This window comes from Salvelinus namaycush, chromosome 16, assembly GCF_016432855.1.
Source record: "Salvelinus namaycush isolate Seneca chromosome 16, SaNama_1.0, whole genome shotgun sequence".
Lineage (NCBI taxonomy): Eukaryota > Metazoa > Chordata > Actinopteri > Salmoniformes > Salmonidae > Salvelinus > Salvelinus namaycush.
In genome coordinates this window covers 5,667,608-5,683,940 of record NC_052322.1, presented here as the reverse complement: position 1 = coordinate 5,683,940, position 16,333 = coordinate 5,667,608, and the positions used below count along the sequence as shown (strand labels likewise).

Sequence of the window (16,333 nt, the reverse complement as noted above, 5' to 3'; positions counted from 1 at the left end):
CAAGCCTAAATAAGTAAACATTTGCTTAACACTATTTAGCATCAGATGCATATCAACCCGCAAGGTGCAGAAAACATAAGTACCAACGCTTGATAAATAAACTATTATAAAGGATTAATTGCATGAAGAAATATTTGTGGAAATATATCAATTTAAAAAAATAACAACAATACTTGTTTGTTTAGATAGAGTCAATGATTTTGTATAATTCTACAGTCAGAGAAAAAAAAGTGTAAAGGAATGAATAAGAATATGTACATAAAAATATATGGATGAGCGATGGCCGAACGGCATAGGCAAGATGCAGTAGATGGTATAGAGTACAGTATATACATATGAGATAAGTAATGTAGGGTATGTAAACATTATATAAAGTGGCATTGTTAAAGTGGCTAGTGATATATTTATTACATCCAAATGTTAATTATTAAAGTGGCTAGAGATTTGAGTCAGTATGTTGGCAGCAGCCCCTCAATGTTAATGATGGCTGTTTAACAGTCTGATGACCTTGAGATAGAAGCTGTTTTTCAGTCTCTCGGTCCCAGCTTTGATGCACCTGTACTGACCTCGCCTTCTGGATGATAGCAGGGTGAACAGGCAGTGGCTCGGGTGGTTGTTGTCCTGGATGATCTTTTTGGCCTTCCTGTGACATCGGGTGGTGTAGGTGTCCTGGAGGGCAGGTAGTTTGCCCCCAGTGATGCGTTGTGCAGACCTCACTACCCTCTGGAGAGCCTTACGGATGTGGGCAGAGCAGTTGCCGTACCACTCTGTGATACAACCCGACAGGATGCTCTCAATTGTGCATCTGTAAAAGTTTGAGTGTTTTTGGTGACAAGCCGAATTTCTTCAGCCTCCTGAGGTTGAAGAGGCGCTGCTGTGCCTTCTTCACCATGCTGACTGTGTGGGTGAACCATTTCAGTTTGTCAATGATGTGTACGCCAAAGAACTTAAAACTTTCCACCTTCTTCACTACTGTCCCGTTGATGTGGATAGGGGGGTGCTCCCTCTGCTGTTTCCTGAATTCCATGATCATCTCCTTTGTTCTGTTGACATTGAGTGTGAAGTTATTTTCCTGACACCACACTCCGAGGGCCCTCACCTCCTCCCTGTAGGCTGTCTCGTCATTGTTGGTAATCAAGCCTACCACTGTAATGTCGTCTGCAAACTTAATGATTGAGTTGGAGACGTGCATGGCCACGCAGTCATGGGTGAACAGGGAGTACAGGAGAGGGCTGAGAACGCACCCTTGTGGGGCCCCAGTGTTGAGGATCAGCGGGCTGGAGATGTTGTTTCTTACCCTCACCACCTGGGGGCGGCCCGTCAGGAAGTCCAGGGCCTAATTACACAGGGCAGGGTCGAGACCCAGGGTCTCGAGCTTAATGACGAGTTTGGAGGGTACTGTGGTGTTAAATGCTGAGCTGTAGTCGATGAACAGCATTCTTACATAGGTATTCCTCTTGTCCAGATGGGTTAGGGCAGTGTGCATTGTGATTGCGATTGCATCATCTGTGGACCTATTGGGGTGGTAAGCAAACTGGAGGTGGTCTAGGGTTTCAGGTAGAGTGGAGGTGATATGGTCATTGACTAGTCTCTCAAAGCACTTCATGATGACGGAAGTGAGTGCTACGGGGCGACAGTCATTTAGCTCAGTTACCTTAGCTTTCTTGGGAACAGGAACAAAGGAAAAATGGTGGCCCTCTTGAAGCATGTGGGAACAGCAGACTGGGATAAGGATTGATTGAATATGTCCATAAACACACCAGCCAGCTGGTCTGCGCATGCTCTGAGGACGCGTCTAGGGATGCCGTCTGGGCCGGCATTCTTGCGAGGGTTAACACGTTTAAATGTTTTACTCACGTAGGCTGCTGTGAAGGAGAGCCCGCATGTTTTGGTAGCGGGCCGTGTCTGTGGCACTGTATTGTCCTCAAAGCGAACAAAGAAGTTGTTTAGTTTGTCTGGGAGCAAGACATCGTGGTCTGCGATGGGGCTGGTTTTCTTTTTGTAGTCCGTGATTGACTGTAGACCCTGCCACATATCTCTCTTGTCTGAGCCATTGAATTTCGACTCTACTTTGTCTCTATACTGATGCATAGCTTGTTTGATTGCCTTGCGGAGGGAATAGCTACATCAATCCACGGTTTCTTGTTGGGGAAGGTTTTAATAATCACCGACGCACTTGCTAATATACTCGCTCACCGAATCAGCGTATTCATCAATGTTATTGTCCGACTCTATGCTGAACATATCCCAGTCCACGTGATCGAAGCAATCTTGAAGCGTGGAATCCGATTGGTCGGACCAGCGTTGAACAGACCTAAGCACGGGCGTTTCCTGTTTTAGTTTCTGTCTGGGAGCAACAAATTGGAATCGTGGTCAGATTGGCCGAAAGGAGAGCGGGGGAGGGCTTTGTATGCGTCGCGGAAGTTAGAGTAACAATGATCCAGGGTTTTACCAGCCCGGGTCACGCATTCGATATGCTGATATAATTTAGGGAGCCTTGTTTTCAGATTAGCCTTGTTAAAATCCCCAGCTACAATAAATGCAGCCTCAGGATATGTGGTTTCCAGTTTACATAGAGTCCAATGAAGTTATTTCAAGGCCATCGATGTGTCTGCTTGGGGGGGGGGGTATACACGTCTGTGATTATACTCGAAGAGAATTCTCTTGGTAGATAATGCGGTCGGCATTTGACTGTAAGGAATTCTAAGTCAGGTGAACAAAAGGACTTGAGTTCCTGTATGTTGTTATGATCACACCACGTCTCGAATTATATTGTAATAGAAACTGCACAATATGATTTTTCTGAGAGTATATAAAAATGTCCCTGCATCTGTAAATTACAAGATGCGTCCATCTCATGTACAATTTGACAACTGATAGGCCTACTATTGTCACTCACCAGATTATTGTCAATTTAATCTTATCTATGGGCTGATTCTTATTATATGTGAAATTAGTTTCGGTATAGTTCAGGTGTAGTTTCGATGGGCCGGCTGTGCAGGCTGACTGGCATCGTTTTTATTTCCCGCTCATCAAGTTGAATAGAGTCAAGGATATGTTTTGCATTATTCTAAAGGCCTAATGCAACACAAAGCATTTTTTCGTTTCCCTTAATAAATTTGATTAGTAATAGAGTAAGAGTAAATAAAAGGGTCCCATAACAGTTTATTTTTACAAAGTAAAATGTAAAAGAGAAATGGTATCAACACCTAAGGTGTTTTTTTATTTACAAAAGCAAATGTCACTAGCCATTGGCCTATGGTGGTTCTAGTGTTAACAAGTCACATAAACTCACTCTGTGTGCAATGAAAGTGTTTAACATAATTTTTTTATGATTACCTCATCTCTCTACCCCACACATACAATTATCTTTAATGGCCCTCAGTCGAGCAGTGAATTTCAACCACAGATTCAACCACAAAGACCAGGGAGGTTTTTCAATGCCTCGTAAAGAAGGGCACCTATTGGTAGATCGGGTAAAAAAAAGCAGTCATTGTATATTGCTTTGGTGAAGTTAATAATTACACTTTGGATGGTGCATCAGTACACCAAGTTACTACAAAGATACAGGCGTCCTTCCTAACTCAGTTGATGGAGAGGAATGAAACCGCTCAGGGAATTCACCATGAGGCCAATGATGATTTTACAACCGTTGCAGAGTTTAAAGATAAACTTGTTCTTAATGCAACCGCTGTGTCAGATTTCAAAAAAGCTTTATGGCAAAAGCACAATATTCAATAATCTGAGTACAGCGTTCAGCCACCAAAGCAAGCCATACAGTTACCCGCCAAATTGTGGAGTCAACAAAAGTCAGAAATAGCATTATAAATCTTCACTTACCTTTGCTGATCTTCGTCGGAATGCACTCCCAGGACTCCCACTTCCACAAGAAATGTTTGTTTTGTTCGATTACGTCCATATTTATGTCCAAATACCATTTTGTTCGCGCATTTAGTTCACTATTCCAAAGGAGTGCAAAATCCAGATGAAAAGTCAAAAGAGTTCTATTACAGTTTGTAGAAACATGTCAAACGATGTTTACAATCAATCCTTGGGGTCTTTTTATAATAAATCTTCAATAATATTCCAACCGGACAATAGCGTATTCATTACAGAGGAAAAAGAAGGAACGGCGCGTGACCACGCAGTAAACAACTCATTGGCCTCAGCCTAGTCCACTTGTTGAAACAGCTCTTATTCACAGACATTATTTTAACAGTTTTGGAAACTTTAGAGTGTTTTCTATCCAAATCTACTACTTATATGCATATCATAGCTTCTGAGCCTGGGTAACAAGCAGTTTACTCTGGGCACCTTATTCATCCAAGCTACTCAAAACTGCCCCCCTTTCCCAAAGAAGTTAATGGCTGTAATAGGAGAAAACTGAGGATGGATCAACAACATTGTAGTTACTCCACAGTACTAACCTAATTGACAGTGAAAAGAAGGAAGCCTGAACAAAATAAAAATATTCCAAAACATGCATCCTGTTGCATCCTGTTGCAACAAGGCACTAAAGTGTGGCCCCGTGTGGCTCAGTTGGTAGAGCATGGCGCTTGCAACGCAAGGGTTGTGGGTTCGATTCCCACGGGGGACCAGTACAAAAAAAGTATGAATGTATGTACTTGTAAGTCGCTCTGGATAAGAGCGTCTGCTAAATGACTTAAATGTAAATGTAATACTGCAAAAAACGTGGCAAAGCAATGAACTTTTTGTCCTGAATACCAAGTGTTATGTTTTGGTTATATCCAATACAACACATTACTGAGTACCACTCCATATTTTCAAGCATAGTAGTGGCTGCATCATGTATGGGTATGCTTGTAATAATTAAGGACTGTGGAGTTTTTCAGGATTAAAAAGAAACGGAATGGAGCTAAGCACAGGCAAAATCCTAGAGGGAAACCTTTTTCAGTTGGCTTTCCACCAGACACTGGAAGATGAAATCACATTTCAGCAGGTCAATAACCTAAATCACAAGGCCAAATCTACACTGATGTTGCTTACCAAGAAGACAGTAAATGTTCCTGGTTGGATGAGTTACCTTTTTTGACTTAAATCTACTTTAAAATGTTGCACAATCCAGGTGGTGAAAGCTTTTAGAGATTTACCCAGAAATACTCACAGCTGTAACCGCTGCCAAAGGTGCTTCTACAAAGTATTGACGCAGGGGTGTGAATACTTAGGCAAATTAGATATTTCTGTATGTCATTTTCAATACATTTGCAAACAATTCTGAAAACCTGTTTTCACTTTGTCATTATGGGGTATTGTGTGTAGATGGGTGAGAATATTTTTTTTAAATCCATTTTGAATTCAGGCTGTAACACAACAAAATGTGCAATAAGTCAAAGGGTATGAAAACTTTCTGAAGGTACTGTATCACTTTGTATTCAGGACTAAAAAAGTATGAATAGTAATTTAGTGCCTTGTTGGAAACAGGATGCATGTTTTGGAATATTTGTATTCTTAACAGGCTTCTTTCTTTTCATTCTGTCGTTTAGGTTAGTGTTGTGGAGTAACTACAATGTTGTTGATCCATCCTCTGTGTTCTCGTATCACAGCCATTAAACTCTATCACCTTTTTAAAGTCACCATTGGCCTCGTGGTGAAATCCCTGAGCAGAGTCCTTCCTCTCCATCAACTGAGTTAGGAAAGACACCTTTATATTTGTTGTGACTGGGTGTATTGATACACCATCTAAAGTGTAATTAATAACTTCACCATGCTCAAAGAGATATTCAATGTCTGCTTTTTTAGTTTAACCAGTCTACCAACAGGTGCCCTTCTTTGCGAGGCAATGAAGGTCTTTGTGGTTGAATCTGTGTTTGAAATTCACTGCTCAACTGATGGACCTTACAGATAATTGTATGTGTGGGGTACAGAGAAGGGCTAGTCATAAAAAAAGCATGTTCAACACTATTATTGCACACAGAGGGAATCCATGCAACTTATTATGTGACTTGTTAAGCACATTTTTACTTATTTAGGTTTGCCATAAAAAAGGGATTGAATACTTACTGACTGAAAAATTTCAATTTTTCTTCTACTTTAGCGGGATTTCTTATAAGCGTCCGGATTATTGTCCCACTCCTTGAATGGCAGCTCTAGCCTTTAGCTCAGTGCGGATGTTGCCTGAAATCCATTGCTTCTGGAACATATTCTAGTCTCTGCTAGCAAAACAGTCGTGTGTGTGTGTGTGTGTGTGTGTGTGTTTACACGCACATGCACTTGTCTGTATGCACACACGAGTATGTAGTTATTGGGCTCATCAGCCGGGGATTAAATCACATTAATTCAATTAAATCAAGTTGTGTGAGGTATTGGTGGCTTTGGCCAGAGATGGCGGGGAATGTTGGTGTGCACTTTGTGTGGAGACGTGCTATTAGGAGCAGAGCATAGCTGGACACTGATGCAAAGCACATCTGGACACACCAGCCTTTTACCTGCCTGCCCCTATTCAGGGCATATGGCCTCTTTATATCCAAACATAGATATGCATATTTTGTATTCACTCTATGTCCAAATTCCCATGGTCCTTAAAGGGGTAGTTATGTATTTATCTGATTACTGGCATGATATGCCTGCTCACGTTTACCTTAGTGAGTGGTGATGGTGGGGTTTCAGGATGGAGAGGCTTAAGGATTGAAAGGCTCTTTGCTGTTTGACCTCATCGGTGTGTATTTAAGCTTTTAATATGATGCCTTTCTTTCTGCCATGACAGACTAATGGTCAATCCAGTAAATTTGCCATAGACCGACACAGTGGTGTGCTGAGGATCAAGCCCGGGGAGACGCTGGACTATGAGAGGTCGACAACACACTTCATCACAGTGGTGGCCAAGGTAATGGTCGTTGCCTACCACTGATAACACTGATAACCCTACAGTATATCATGCATTGGCAAACACCATGCTCACTCTTTATCACCTTATAATAAGGAATGGGGTACTGAATCCTCATGATATACAAGATATACATGAAGTTAATGAAAAATAAATAGCACATCACTCAACAAAAATAATGTCACTGTGGATAAATCTAGTATCGTGTCGTTTGTTGTCGTTAATGTGATGACATGCTATTTATTAAATAATTAACTATGTTTATAATTTCATGGTTAAATTCATCATATAACCATTAACTCAGAAACCTGGGACACCACGGGAAAAGTTGAGTTATCGTTTCCCAAATTATATCAGAATATATCGATTTCATAGCAGTCACTAATGAATTAATTTCCTCATCAGTCTCATTCAGAACGTCGCATAATCTGCACAAACCCAGGTCTCACTAATCATTCCGAACCACACAAATTGAGTTGATTATTTATATACTAACAGGCTAAATGATCAAATTAGATACACATACACAAACGGTCTAGGTTATTGGTTAGAACTTAGTACAATGGCAACAGGTCCCTAGCGGACCAACACAATATGACACGTGTTACACAAGATGGAGATTTAAAGAAAGCGAGAGAAAGAGCAAGCGAGAAATTCAACACTTGGATATATTTGTAAACTTAGTTTTAGCCCTTGCCCCAAACAAACTGCCACTCTTATGGGTAAAAAGTGCAATGCATGTATTTACGTATTGAAGGTCCTTGTTGGGTATCTTTTTGTGGGCCGAGTTCCGCTTAGTGGGATAGGTTTGGCTGACGCCCTGGCTGACGCCCTGGTTTGGCATACGCCTTCAGGTGTAAGTCTCTGATTGTCCACACGATGTCACAATGTTCTTTCTCTTAGTTGTCTGTTTCCTTGCACTCGTTCTGTGAGTGGGCTTCTGAGGAGGCTAATCACCCGTGTCGATGCTCCCAGCATGGGTAGGAGGGCCATGTAGACAACCGGTGGCTTGAGAAGAATAACCGGGTGGTCCTGCTTGAAATGACCTTCGTCGATACAGTAATCAACCTTAGGGTTGATTGTTAAGAGATTCCGTTGTCCTCTTCAACTTCATGTTGCGTTTTGGTGTCACGACTACTCGTCTGTAGTGCGTGGTCAACTTAGTCTGATATGTAAATTCTTAACTCACATGTTTTATACACCAGGGAAGAAAGGGGTGTTTCCGTCTTTATGACTTGCTCTCTGGGTTCTCTGCGGCATAGCTAGTTACGAGGCAAGGTATTACAATATACTATGTTCTTATTAGACAACTAAAATCACAGCCTCATCGTCACAAAAACATTCTCTTTGATATGGATATTTTCTACACAACGTCATGCACATATTATGAAAACTATAGTTACAATGTTTCCGTTATAACATCTTCATTTAACTTTGAATGACATCACAAAATCAACATTCATTTTCATATTCCATCTATCATTGTTACCACCATTTTGGCTGATGAAATATAATGTCCCAAAGTCCATTTATTGCATGTTACAGTTCTGAGGTAGCCTCTCCCTAAGGCACACACAGACATTCCAATCCCCAACACTAAAGGAAAAATTATTCGTCTGCTGCCTTAGAATTTACGAAGGGCGTGAGGTGTCATAAACCACTCCCCCATCAATCCCTCTATACCTCTCCCCCTCTGCGGGAGGGAGAGATATCTCTGTAGAACTGTGATCTACTGTAACCTGATCCACACAGGCCAGTCATGACACTAGGATACAGGCATGCTAGTGTCCTGGGGCCTGATTTATAACCATTGCGCAAATTTCACACTACTACATTTCTGCCCTGCGCCATTTCTGAAAAGTTGGCGTACAAACATATCGAGATTCATAAACTTGCCGCAAGCCATACATACGCATGTTTCCCGTTATAAATATCCTGTATGACAGTAACGCCCTTCATTTACTGTATCATTTGGAACTATTGCCATCAGGCCACGGCATGCAAAAGACAAATTGTTGTTCAATATTTAGTTAATCAATAGATTAATAGATTTATTTGTCCTGTCCTGGTATACGCTCAGAGATTAAATAGGCAATGATGTCGCGCTCCTATCGCACAGAATTACTGTACCCTACACATACTGTGAAATATTTTATGTAAGCCACGGTCTATTTACTGTGTTGGCAGAATCTTTAGCAGTAATTTATAATGTATCTGGAAAGAGAAAACAATAGCAAACTGTCATGGACCTTTCAGCAGAATGTTTGAATTCAACAATGTTTTCCATCGACATTTCCCCCAACGTAAATATGGATGGACTGGCCGCGCCGCGAATTACGAAACATTGTCGGGCACACACTTCCAGCAGCAGTATGATCCACCTTGTTATCTCTACTGTTGATTGTGCTGTTATCTTGTGCCAAATCCTTCTTGAAGGATATATTTTATCTAAATGAAGACATGATCTTTTAAATTAAATTGCACAAAATAAGGCTGTATAATATGGGATATTTGATTCTGTAACAGGATGGTGGTGGGAATTACAACGGGAAAGAACAGGTGATGTCATCCTCTGCCACCTTGACAATCAATGTGATTGACACCCAGGACACACCCCCTAGCTTTGTCGGGACACCATATTTCGGATACGTTTATGAAGTGTCCATACCAGTAAGTACAAACATGCACAACTCTCAAGATATCACACTAACATGACACACACACAAGAACACTGTACAATTGTATAACATTTCAACAAAAATGTAACCATGTCATTAGATTTAGGCTAATTTAGGCTAATTTCGGGATTTTTAGTGCATCCCGCCGACAGGAATAAACATCTCTCCGGGAAGAAGAAGGGTGGGGGTGTATGTTTCATGATGAACGACTCATGGTGTAATTGTAATAACATACAAGAACTCAAGTCCTTTTGTTCACCTGACCTAGAATTCCTCACAATCAAATGCCGACCGTATTATCTCCTAAGAGAACACTCCTCGGTTATCGTCACAACCGTGTATATCACCCGGCAAGCGGATAACAAGACGGCCATCAAGAAACTTCACTGGACTTTATGCAAACTGGAAACCATATATCCTGAGGCTGCATTTATTGTAGCTGCGTATTTTAACAAAGCTCATTTGAGAACAAGGCTACCTAAATTCTATCAGCATATCGATTGCTGTAAACGAGCGAGTAACACGCTCGACCATTACTACTCTAACTCCCGCGATGCATACAAGGCCCTCCCTCGCCCTCATTTTGGCAAATCTGACCATGACTCCATCTTGTTGCTTCCCTCCTATAGGCAAAAACTAAACCAGGAAGCTCTGTGCTTAGGTCTATCCAATGCTGGTCTGATCAATTGGATTCCACGCTTCAAGATTGCTTCAATCACGTGGACTGGGATATGTTCCAGGTAGTCTCAGATAATAACATTGACGTATATGTTGACCTAACCAGAAACTGTGGATTGATGGCCGCATTCACGCAAAACTGAAAACTCGTCCCACCACATTTTAATCATGGCAAGGCGACTGGAAATATGGCCGAATACGAACAGTGTAGTTATTCCATCCGTAAGTCAATCAAACAAGCAAAGTGTCAGTATAGAGACAAAGTGGAGTCGCAATTCAACGGCTCAAACATGAGACATTTGTGGCAGGGTCTACAAACAGTCACGGATTACAAAAAGTAAACCAGCCCCGTCGCGGACATCGACGTCTTGCTTCCTGACAAATTAAACAACGTCTTTGCCCGTTTTGAGGATAATACAGTGCCACCGACGTGGCTCGCTACCAAAGACTGTGGGCTCTCCTTCTCTGTGGATGACGAGAGTAAAACATTTAAACGTGTTAACCCTTGCAAGGCTGAAGGCCAAGATGGCATCCCTAACCGCGTCCTCAGAGCATGCGAAGACCATCTGGCTGTGTGTTTACGGACATATTCAATGAATCCCTATCCCAGTCTGCTGTCCCCACATGCTCCAAGATGGCCACCATTTTTCCTGTTCCCAAGAAAGCTAAGGTAACTGAACTAAATGGCTATCGCCCCGTAGCACTCACTTTTGTGTGAAGTGCTTTGAGAGACTAGCCAAGGATCATATCACCTACACCCTACCTGTCACCATAGACCCACTTCAATGTGTTTACTGCCCCAATAGGGCCACAGACAATGCAATTGCCATCACACTGCACATTGCCCTATTCCATCTGGACAAGAGGAATACCTATGTAAGAATGCAGTTCATTGACTACAGCTCAGCATTCGACATCATAGTACCCTTCAAAATCATCATTAAGCTTGAGACTCTGGGTCTTGACCCCACCCTGTGCAACTGGGTCCTGGACTTCCTGACGGGCCGCCCTCAGGTGGTGAGCATAGGAAACAACATCTCCACTCCGCTGATCCTCAACACTGGGGCCCCGCAAGGGTTCGTTCTCAGCCACCTCCTTTACTCCCTGTTCACTCATGACTGCGTGACAATGCATGCCTCAAAGTCAATCATCAAGTTTGCAGATGACACAACAGTGGTAAGCTTGAATACCAACAACGACGAGACATCCTACAGGGAGGAGGTGAGGGCCCTCGGAGTGTGGTGTCAGGAAAATAACCTCTCACTCAATGTCAGCAAAACAAAAGAGATGATCGTGGACTTCAGGAAACAGCAAAGGGAGAACCCCCCCTATCCACATTGACGGGACAGCAGTGGAGAAGGTGGAAAGTTTTAAGTTCCTCTGTGTACAGAAACCCAGCCTAAAACCCCAAACAGCAAGCAATGCAGGTGTAGAAGCACGGTGGCTAGGAATAACTCCCTAGAAAGGCCAGAACCTAGGAAGAAACCTAGAGAGGAACCAGGCTATGAGGGGTGGCCACTCCTCTTCTGGCTGTGCTGGCTGGAGATTATAACAGAACATGGCCAAGATGTTCAAATGTTCATAGATGACCAGCAGGGTCAAATAATAATAATCACAGTGGTTGTTGAGGGTGCAACAGGTCAGCATCTCAGAAGTAAATGTCCGTTGGCTTTTCATAGCCGATCATTCAGAGTATCTCTAACACTCCTGCTGTCTCTAGAGAGTTGAAAACAGCAGGTTTGGGACAGGTAGCACGTCCGGTGAAGAGGTCAGGGTCCCATAGCCGCAGGCAGAACAGTTGAAACTGGATCAGCAGCACGGCCAGGTGGACTGGGGACAAACAGTTATTTTTTTGTTTCATCAGACCAGAGGAAATTTATCCAAAAAGTACGCGCTCTGTCCCCATGTGCAGTTGCAAACCGTAGTGTGTCTTTTTTATGGCGGTTTTGGAGCAGTGGCTTCTTCCTTGCTGAGCAGCCTTTCAGGTTATGTTGATATAGGACTTGTTTTGCTGTGGATATAGATACTTTTGTACATGTTTCCTCCAGCTTCTTCACAAGGTCCCTTCTGTTGATATGGGATTGATTTGCACTTTTTCCACCAAAGTACGTTCATCTCTAGGAGACAGAACGCGTTTCCTTCCTGAGCGGTATGATGACTGCGTGGTCCCATGGTGTTTATACTTGCGTACTATTGTTCGTACAGATGAACGTGGTACCTTCAGGCATTTGTAAATTACTCCCAAGGATGAACCAGATATGTGGAGGTCTACAATTTTTTTTCTGAGGTCTTGGCTGATTTCTTTTGATTTTCCCATGATGTCAAGCAAAGAGGCACTGAGTTTGAAGGTAGGCCTTGAAATACATCCACAGGTACATCTCCAATTGACTCAAATTATGTCAATTTGCCTATCAGAAGCTTCTAAAGCCATGACATCATTTTCTGGAATATTCCAAGCTGTTTAAAGGCAGAGTCAACTTAGTATATGTAAACTTCTGACCCACTGGAATTGCGATACAGTGAATTATAATTGAAATAATCTGTCTGTAAACAGTTTTTGGAAAAATTACTTGTGTCATCCACAAAGTAGATGTCTTAACCGACTTGCCAAAACCATTGTTTGTTAACAAATTTGCGGAGTGGTTGAAAACTTCTGACTTCAACTGTATATCAGACCGTGTACGAAGGGTATTTCCCCAAAAACGTTTTACTTTTCTAATTATGTTGGTAACCGGTTCATAATAGCAATAAGGCACCTCATGGGTTTGTGGTATATGGCCAATATAACATGGCTAAGGGCTGTGTCCTACCACACCTCCTCGGGCCTTATTGCTTAATCATAGCAGTCAAACAAGTTATAATCGACATCCATTGATGGAAAATGATCTACCGAGTTTAAGGTTGCAGTGACAAATCCATAACCTGAGCAGAAACCAGATTGCATATCAGAGCAAATACTATAGGCATTAAGAAAGGCAGTCAGTTGATTATTGACAAAAAGCCAATCAGTTGATTATCCAACACTTTTGATAAACAGGGCAAAATAGAAATAGGCCAATAACTGTCAGGATCAGCTTGATTTCCCCCTTTAAATAAAGGACGAACTGTGGCTACCTTCCAAGCAATGGGAACCTCCCCAGAAAGGAGAGACAGGTTAAAAAGGTCGGAGATAGGCTTGGCGATGATAGGGGCAGTAACCTTAAAGAAGAAAGGATCTAAACCATCTGACCCAGATGGTTTAGCACCTTGGACTCAGTGACTGCCTGCAGGGAGAAACTTTGTAGCGGGGTAGGGGAAAAAGATGGAGAAGCATCGGGGATAGTTGCATTAGAAGAGGTGGGAGATTAGGAAATGTTGGACAGGCAAGGATGCATGGCTGAATCAAATAAGAATCATGACATAATGAAGTGGTGATTACCTTCTTTGGGGTAGGGGGCAGTATTTTCACATCCGGATGAAAAGCGTGCCCAGAGTGAACGGCATGCTACTCAGGCCCAGATGCTAGGATATGCATATTATTAATAGATTTGGATAGAAAAAACTCTGCAGTTTCTAAAACTGTTTGAATGATGTCTGTGACTATAACTTACAGACTTACCTTTGATGATCTTCATCAGAATGCACTCCCAGGAATCCCAGTTCCACAATAAATGTTTGTTTTGTTCGATAATGTCCATCATTTATGTCCAAATTCCTCCTTGTTGTTCGCGCGTTCAGTACACAATCTAAACTCACGACGCGCGGGCAAGTCAAGGCAAAAGTTCAGATGAAAAGTCATATTACAGTCCGTAGAAACATGTCAAACGAAGTATAGAATCAATCTTTAGGATGTTTTTAACATAAATCTTCAATAATATTCCAACCGGAGAATTCCTTTGTCTTCAGAAATGCGATGGAACTCAAGCTAACTCTCACATGAACGCACATGGTCAGCGCACGGTCAGCTCATGGCAGACCTTACTCAACCCCCTCTCATTCGCCCCCAGCTTCACAGTAGAAGCATCATACAAGGTTCTAAAGACTGTTGACATCTAGTGGAAGCCTTAGGAAGTGCAACATGACCCCATTTCCACTGTATCTTGGACAAGCGAAGAGTTGAAAAACTACAAACCTCAGATTTCCCACTTCCTGGTTGGATTTTTCTCAGGTTTTTGCCTGCCATATGAGTCCTGTTATACTCACAGACATCATTCAAACAGTTTTAGAAACATCAGAGTGTTTCTATCCAAATCTACTAATAATATGCCTATTCTAGCTTTTATGGCTTTGTAGCAGGCCGTTTACTCTGGGCATGCTTTTCATCCGGACGTGAAAATACTGCCTCCTACCCCAAAGAAGTTGAGCATGTCACAGTTTAGGTCACCTAGCAGCACGAGCTCTGAAGATAGATGGGGGGCAATCAGTTCACATATGGTGTCCAGAGCAAAGCTGGGGGCAGAGGGTGGTCTATAGCAGGCGGGAACGGTGAGAGACTTGTTTTTAGAGAGGTGGATTTTTAAAAGTAGAATTTCAAATTGTTTGGGTACAGACCTGAATAGTAGGACAGAACTCTGCAGGCTATCTTGTCTGAAAATGTTGTAGTTAGGGATGGAGATTTCAGAGTTTTTGGTGGTCTTCCTAAGCCAGGATTCAGACACGGCTAGGACATCCGGGTTGGCGGAGTGTGCTAAAGCAGTGAATAAAACAAACTTAGGGAGGAGGCTTCTAATGTTAACATGCATGAAACCAAGGCTATTACGGTTACAGAAGTCATCAAAAGAGAGCGCCTGGGGTATAGGAGTGGAGCTAGGCACTGCAGGGCCTGGATTCACCTCTACATCACCAGAGGAACCGAGGAGGAGTAGGATAAGGGTACGGCTAAAAGCTATGAGAATTGGTCGTCTAGGACGTCCGGAACAGAGAGTAAAAGGAGCAGGTTTCTGGGGGCGATAAAATAGCTTCAAGGTATAATGTACAGACAAAGGTATGGTAGAATGTGAATACAGTGGAGGTAAACCTAGACATTGAGTGATGATGAGAGAGATATTGTCTCTAGAAACATAATTGAAACCAGGTGATGTCATCGCATGTGTGGGTGGTGGAACTGAAAGGTTGGATAAGGTATTATGAGCAGGGCTAGAGGCTCTACAGTGAAATAAGCCAATAAACACTAACCAGAACAGTAATGGACAAGGCATATTGACATTAAAACTTCTTATGGCTGCAGGGGCAGTATTGAGTAGCTTGGATGAAAGGTGCCCATTTCAAACGACCTGCTCCTTAGTCATAGTTCCTAATATTTGCATATTATTATTAATATTGGATAGAAAACATTCCAAAGTTTCTAAAACTGTTTGAATTATTTCTCTGAGATTAACAGAACTCATATTGGCAGGCAAAATCCTGAGTTGAAATCAAACCGGAAGTCAGAAATCTGAGATTGTCTGTATTCAACAGAGTCCCAAAAGAATTCCAAATGACGTATGGCAGGGGTTGCACTGCCTAGGGGTTCCACTAGATGTCAGCAATCAATAGAAATTCCAATGAGACTTCTATGGTGTTGTTGGAGAGAATGAGAGCAGAATCAGTCAGGTGTCCATCAAGCACCCATTTCCTGATCATGCATTTTCTTCATGCAAGTCACTTGCGTTCCATGGCTCACGCAGACAAGAAGGAATACTCCGGTTGGAACTTTATTGAAGCTATATGTTAAAAACATCCTAATGATTGATTCAGTACTTAGTTTGAAATGTTTCTTCGACCGGTAATATCACATTTTGAAGTTTTTGTCCGATATGAAGCTGACCAGAATTAGCGTTTGGATATGTTTACCAAACGCGCTAACAATTGGACATAAATAACGGATTTTTTCGAACAAACCAAACATTTATTGTGGACCTGGAGTTTCTGCTAAGCCTTCTGATCGAAACCAACAAAGGTAATGAAATATTTATAATATATTTTGTTGTTTATAGTGACGCTATCTTTGCAGCTGTGATATGCTAATTTGAGCGCCGTCTCAGATTATAGCGTGCAGTTATTTTTCCTTAAAGTTTTTTTTAAAATCTGACATTGCGGTTGCATTATGGAGAGGTATATCTATAACTCAATGTGTATAACTTGTATTATCATCTATATTTATGATGAGTATTCA

At 42.0% G+C, this 16,333-nt stretch overlaps 1 protein-coding gene across 1 annotated transcript in view; it reads left to right on the top strand.

The window, feature by feature from the left end:
* The window catches only part of LOC120060862 (cadherin-related family member 1-like), a 95,228-nt gene that overhangs the window by 15,106 nt on the left and 63,789 nt on the right, over positions 1-16,333 (top strand). Inside the window, exons 7-8 of the mRNA XM_039010273.1 lie at positions 6,725-6,844; positions 9,371-9,514. Of these exons, the coding sequence (XP_038866201.1) occupies positions 6,725-6,844; positions 9,371-9,514 (264 nt within the window). The remainder of the gene's footprint in view (positions 1-6,724; positions 6,845-9,370; positions 9,515-16,333) is intronic.